We start from the raw sequence: 7,227 nt of genomic DNA, 5'->3' as shown, positions 1-7,227 counted from the left end.
ACCCCTATATGCATAAATAAGCTATAAATAATTAAGTGTTATTAAATATTGAATAGATAAAAAGAGAGCGCGTGTTGTGCTGGCTTTTTATTCATTTTGAAATAAACTATAAATAATATCTGCATCATTTTTACCTCAATAATATCTACATTATTTAAGATCGGTTTCTCATGTAACTCATTTTTATGGAGCCTTTTCACTAATTCTTGTACATTTCTAAAACTATACCTAGTGTAATATTTAAAATTTCAGAAAAAAACAGTTAACAAATAAGATTTTCTAATATAATGGCTGAGAGAATTTTTTTTTTCTTTTACTACTGGAGCAAAAACACAAAACTTGTTGTAGTTACCCAGTAGTTCACCCCAAAATTATGACTTCCTCCTGAGAACCCTGCAAATGTGCAAAGGGTCTGTTTTACTTTAATGTACTATTACAGGGTATCTGACATGATTGCGACGCAGAATCTGGTGTGCGTTCAATTATGCAAACTTTTCTGTGGTCAACTTTTTTGGCAGGAATAAATGCTAAAACTTTTTTTTTTTGGATAATGTTTTTCTCTCCAAAAGTAAGAGTAACCGCTTGGGGTAAAAAAAAAAAAAAAGCCTGGTGTGCTCATTAGTGAAAATAATCCCGAACGGTGGGCTTCTGTCCAAGAGCAATAATATCAACAGTTACTACCGACAACAGCGAGGTTACAATGGCCATATTTGGGAGAAACTCCGGCTGATATTTTCAAGACGCTCAGTATATAGGCGTACTGCGCTTTAAGTTGGCTGAAGGAAGTGGGCAGTAAGCATCCAATAATAGAAATCGTGTTTATGTCATTATGTAAGCATGGCATCATGACCACAATAAGCTGAAGTGTCTTTTTTTTTCCCCTCCCACCAAAAGATTTGCTGTCATACTTGGGGAAAATGAATTATGTTGACATATGGCTGAAAACAATGGTGGAAAGGCATGCAACGTAAGGCAATGAAGAATCATGCGGTGTTGTGGAGGAGAGGATCTGGAGCTGTTCCTTTGAGCCCTCTATGACAGGTATACAGAGCCACCTGACAGCACAGTATTTCAGTGATAAATGCAGTGGGTCTGGGACTTCCATTCACTAAACTCAGGAGTGTGCTGGGCTGATACTTCAAGGTCAAGTGAATATGAAAGAGCCGAACCACACAGCTTGCTAAAAAGAACGAGGGAGAGGAGCGCCCCTTGTCTGCTTCCTAACTTCGACGACTTCTAAATGTTATGTCGCTTAAACTCGCGCGACGTGCTTATAAACACAGATGTTGCGTCGCGGCGTCGTTTCGCCATTTTTAAACAAAATCGTAATCCGTCAGCCGCACGTGCTACGTTTGGTCTAGTTCATTTACACACCGATAATAAAAATGACAAGGACTATATAAATGAAGGCGAAACTCACGCCACACATGCGCTCAGTCGCAGCCAAAACAATTGAATTACAGGGCTTGTGGCATGTTGTCTTACTCTGTGATATGTGTGAAATGGTTAATTAAAGGTGAGCTCATTATTCTTGCTCAGGATCCAGTAACTGTGTTAACATGATCCATGACTAATATATCACCCACTTATTGCACCCGAAGAATTTAATCAATTGCTCTGAACACCAATTCATACACAAGAGTTGAAGTAAATATGCCACTATAAATTCTACTGTTTGATCTGTATTGTTCGGCGAGGATTGATGTGTAAATCAAAAGCCGACGTTAGTGTATTAAATATGGTGCTTATATCCACCTATTAAAGGACAGCATCATGTCGTAGTGTATTTAGGACCATATAGCCGATATGGTCAGTTACTAAATATCACATTAAACGAAGATGCATGTCAGATATTTCTGTATTTATCTGTTCAAAACGTAATCCGCCAATAAAATTCTAAATATACTAAGCATAAGCTAAAAACGCATAAGCGTGTGTTTTGGGGACCTGTAGGTCTATGCGATGTCTCCAGTGAGATAACAATGTCTGCGTTGCATTCCTCAAGTTTTTTTTTTGCAAAGTCCACAGGTAGTTTGAGAAAAGATTTAAAACACTTGCCACCTGGAACAGATTTTTAACATAGATGAAAGACTTGTGCGGATGTCATATATCAAAGCGAACAGTAGAAACTGCTGAATCGGACCGATTCGGTCACTTAACGTTTATTAGAATAATCACAAAAACAAAGAGCAGGCGTAAAATTTTTTTTTTTGTTTTAACTTCTTATTTAACAGGTGAAAATGTTCTCGATCCGCGTTTATTGATTACTCTACATCGTCAAAACCATGTTTACAAATAACTCTCTGTGATCAAAATAAATGCTAGAAATTGAACATCACGACGCTCTCAAGCTCCAGGCGTGCTGACAGATCCTTCAGTGCTTTTCGCATTGTTTATCCTCAACCGGTTTATCCCAGAGGAAGTTTTGATTTTCTGCATATCTGATTATTCGCTCTTTAATTAGCCTGTGTTAATTTCCCGTGTTGAGTGTGTCAGTGATGGAGGCAGTCCACAGAGCCTTCAGTCGGTTCATGCACTATGGAACGGGACTTTCTGGTGCCAGCTTTATGCAAATTCTCAGCGTAGCATCACATGTTGGTGCCTTCGGAAGGGTGTCTGATTGACTTTCTTACTGTGCAAAAATTAACAGCTCTGTTTCCTCAGTATGTGTCTCTGATTCTTGGTAATTAGTCCCATCACATCAGTGGCTGTCATGTCACAAGTGCAACCCTGCCGAAATGCATTACCTCAGTTATGGCACCAGAGGATTTCATGAATATTAACCTGCAGGTACACGCCGTCTCGGTCAAAGTGCAGCTTTTTTTCTTTTCACTAAAAAAAGAAAATCGGTTCATCTGTGCCAACTGATAAATATCGCTTTACGTAGATGAAATGAAAAAGTAAATAACTGTACCCGTCAATGCAGTGTGTAAGCAATAGAAAATGAAAAAAGCTGAAGTTTCACTTTTTTTTAATAGAATGAACCAGGCCATAGCGCTTTTAGTAAAACATAGCCTACACGTAATCAAACAATAAAAATATGTACGGAGGAGTTAGCACGCATGTTTCCGTTGTAATGGTTTGGTCAGTGATGAGCTCTTGTTTACCTCAGCGCAAGAACAAAATCCAACAAAAACGGGTGTGTGGCTTTAACAAAAGACGCGTTTTTAATCGCAACAACGCCAGCCTACGTGAAATGTGTTGATTTGGAATCGGAAATACAGTGGTTTGGCGGGAAAACCACAGTGGGTTTAGCAAAGCGTATGTAAGAAGCGAGGCAACCGGAGGAAGGCGCAGATACGTTTCAGTGTGTCTCTTTGCTTCAAGCCCACCGAGCAGTCTGCTACCATAGCAACTGCCGAGGAGCGCTGCGCAGCGCCGCCTGCTTTTGCAGTAGATGTCACCCTTGGCAACGGCCAATCAGAAGTTGATATCTCTCTGTACAACCGTAGCAAAGGTACTGAGCTCCGAAGGCGGGCGTTCTTGCTCAGCGGGACCCGGCGGTTGGTCCGTGGGGCCGTCGCTCAACAGCGCGCTCTTCGTTGATTGGTCCGCGGCATCTATTTCCAATATTATAAACATGTCCTCTGCTTTCCTGCCCCTGCGAGCACGGCTTGTTGGAGGCGACCGTACTACGGTGTAAGGAAGCGAGGGGGCCCGTGCAATTCATTATTAGTTTGAATCAGACAATATAAAACTCCGACCTTTTGTTTGTTTTATTGGGAATGGTTATAATGTAACGGCATCTCAATGCACTGGCGCTTTTTAAATGAGGCACGCGTAAAGTGGAGACTTAAACGCTGTTGATTTGATGTTCTGGTCTCATCATTATCATCACCAGCAGTATCATTAGTAGCTAACTGGCATTTTGTTTTCGGGGGCTTCGGCGAGAAGTGACAAGAATCTAAGACCCCTCCTCTGCAGGGCGGAGCGTGCATTTTGATGTCGATTTTGTATCTTTTTTTCTTCTCTGACACGTCCGCACTGAGTGAATGGCATTGGCACATTGTCAATCGCTCACTACCGCTGCCATCAAACAACATAAAGCACACACAGCCCGCGCGCTCGACTCATAAATTTCCGCCAGCAGATATTTTTGCGCATCGCTTTATGGCGCGTGATTAATTTTTCGCCAGTTTTTCTATTTTCCCTACTGAAAGTGAGAAAACTTTTTTATACGTTTTTATATTTTTCCTACAATCTTTATAGCTCTGGTCGCCGGTGCTGATGGTTTAATTTATTTCACTCGGCTTCTTTTATTTTCTTATATTTTATTTTTGGGAGAATCTTTTCGGAGGCAATATTTATTTTTATTTTTCCTGCCTGTTGTTCACGCTAAACGCGCTTGTTTTTAATTGCATAATCGTTAATTTTGATTAATTGTTACTTTCCATCAGAGGCATGGGATGTTTTGCTTGCAACTCTTTGTAATACCACGGATTTGTCCAAGTTTTCCAGAAGTGCACAAGGCGAAATTATCCTAAGAAGACCGCGAATAAGAATTCCAGACATCTGCAAAGGACCCCGGCTCTTCAAAGAAAAAAGACAAATTGGCATGAAGATTCGGACAGGATTGAACGGGCAACCGCTGTCACCTGAACGCTGAAGTTTACTTAAATAATAGGCACGAAAAAGCATCGCTAATTTTTCTCCGATGGACATTCATACAGGAGGATCAAAGACGATTTAAACCTTTTTCCATAAAGTGATTCCTGGGACATCAATTCCACTATATTTCACCCAGCGATTTATCGTATTTGCTGCGTTGCTTCGCGGTCAATATTTTGCGCACGATAGCGACCCGTTAACCACCGCACATGAAATAATCAAGTTGTTTTTGCATGTGCATTATCCGACTTTATTTCACCCATCTCAGTGACTGAGCACGAGCGCATCGATTGTGTTGCGGCGGACTATGGACGAGCAAGCCCGGATCATGCAGGCTCTCGGCGGTGTCAGCCTGGCCGGTCACTCGGTGCAGGGAGGCATGGCTCTGCCGCCTCCACATGGACACGACGGAACCGATGGGGATGGAAGAAAACAAGACATCGGTGACATTCTGCATCAGATCATGACCATCACCGACCAAAGCCTGGACGAGGCGCAAGCAAAGTTGGTGCATTTTTATTTTATTGTAAACCTTGATATCGTCTCGTTCGTACTCACGCTTTGCCGTTTTATTTGTAAAATAGCTCGCAGTGCTTGCGTTCACGTGTTACGAGAGATAACTTTATTTTACAGCACCGTGCACTCGTTGAAACTCTTGCCCCGACTCGTATATTTCACTAATGTTAATTCAGCAATGCCTTTATAGTCTCGCTCGCGTCTGAATTCCAGGTGGCAAAGCGGGTTAAAATGAAAATGTCTCAAGTTTGGGCTATCGTAGTCACTTTTCACCGAACTTGTGGCTGATATTTAATAAACCAGCCTCTGAGAATGATAAACAGGTAAAGTAGCCTGCTCAACGCATGTGGGCATCTCATTAAAAGTTTCTATATCACACTTTCCTGCTTCCAAACTTAAGAAGGCCTCTCGATGCTTTTACAGCCCTTAGCGTCTCCAAAACTTTTTTTGTTTGTTTGTTTGCAACAAAACAGAAACGCTGGATACGATTTTTGCCTTGTTTTGAACTTCTGCGATGTGTGTAAAGCCAGTATGCTTTTATCACCTTTTTTCTTTTTAAGGTTAAAATTTAAACCCGAGACTTGATGCCTTATGAAAGTTTTTAATGCGACAGAATTATGAGTTTTAAGTGACTATATATCAATCTCGTCTCTTGCTCCCAAATGGCACAGGAAACATGGGCTCAACTGTCACAGAATGAAGCCAGCCCTCTTCAGTGTCCTCTGCGAGATCAAAGAGAAAACAGGTAAGATAATGCATACCGAACAAAAAGGGCAAAATTACGCACAGACATGTCAAGAAGAGAAAAAAACAACAACAATACAGTGCCACTAATCCGTCAGACACCGCCATCTTTACTGGTGTTTCTTTTTTTTTATTATTTGGTCGTCAGCGGAGCCCAGTTGTACCAGCCAATCCAGCATCCCCATTCTTGTTTCTGAGAATGAACACTAATAATTGGATTTCTGAGAATAAGTGTGAATATGCACGCTTGCCCCCTCTGCGCTGCGTCGCGAGGCTGAGCTGAGCGCCTTCTTCTGGGGCTCGCGCGAGAGAGGCGCCCCGGCGGTTCCCTTGTTTACAGCGCGCTGTTCTCACGCCATCCGTTTAATCTTTCGAGTCCCGCACTCGGCGGGTTTGTTGGGCGATCGCGCGTCCTTTTCGCGTTCGTCGCCGAGGGTGCGTTCGCGCGGGGTTTTGTGTTGTGTGCATCGGGGTTGTTTTGTTTAATTGTACCGCTGCGAGCCCGGCGAGCGGTTTACCCGTGTTCGTGGTTCGGAGCGCGGTCAATTCCTGCGCTCCTCTGCCTAATTATGCGACCAATTTACTGGATAATTATTGGCAGTATCGGCGGTCCTGCGGTTAATTATTGCCCCCATTTTATTATGAAAGGCGCCAGCGCTGTGAAGGTTACATCGTTCTCCGACACGTGCAAAGACGCTTGGCGTTAGTGTCCTTGTTGTTGTGTAAAAGCGAACTTGTTATGATCAGGAATGATCTGTATGCCATATATTATCACTTTGATGCGAGCCTAACTTGTAAAAATATTTAGATCACATTAGTAGACTACACGGTGGCAAATATTTAAATCCTAATAATATTATTATAATGATTTATGCAGTTTATACTCAACATTATATGTTTGATCTGGATTTCTTTGTTAGCAGTTAAATGCACAATGGTCAAAAAGTGCAAGTTGTCACTTTTGCACCACTTAAAAATCAAAGCTGCAATTAAGCTTGATTTAAATAGTTAGTTATCATTATTATAATTTTATTTTACAGCGCATGACTTAACTGACCATGCACTCCACGAAGACCCAAGTGCTAATAATGGCTTGTATAATTTTTACATTGACCTGAATGGCAGGGTTACTTTATTCATCACCACCCCCAATTTAGGGACTTTTTTTTTTATAAATTAATTTTTGTGACGGAGGCACGCACGTTCACGATTTTGCAAAACGTTTACTTTCCTGTGGCTGGTGCGTGACGTCGCTTTGCTGTAATTATAAGTGTGTCGTGGAAATGGAGAAAAACATTTCCGAGTGCACGTGAACGTCTATAGCAAACAGAAATGTCCTCTTTCCACTTTTTGTAAACT

General features: G+C 41.7%; 1 protein-coding gene across 1 annotated transcript; it reads left to right on the top strand.

Moving 5' to 3' along the window:
* The first annotated feature begins 4,700 nt into the window (after positions 1-4,700).
* On the top strand, positions 4,701-5,958 carry LOC122350711 (pre-B-cell leukemia transcription factor 3-like). The gene is made up of 2 exons (XM_043247395.1): positions 4,701-5,112; positions 5,796-5,958. Exons 1-2 carry the CDS (start codon positions 4,916-4,918, stop codon positions 5,956-5,958), a joined length of 360 nt encoding a protein of 119 aa, XP_043103330.1. The 5' UTR covers positions 4,701-4,915.
* Positions 5,959-7,227: the final 1,269 nt, after the last annotated feature.

Source organism: Puntigrus tetrazona, chromosome 8 (assembly GCF_018831695.1).
Source record: "Puntigrus tetrazona isolate hp1 chromosome 8, ASM1883169v1, whole genome shotgun sequence".
NCBI classification, from domain to species: domain Eukaryota; kingdom Metazoa; phylum Chordata; class Actinopteri; order Cypriniformes; family Cyprinidae; genus Puntigrus; species Puntigrus tetrazona.
The sequence above is the reverse complement of the archived record's forward strand: the minus strand, read 5'-3'. Positions and strand labels throughout refer to the sequence as shown.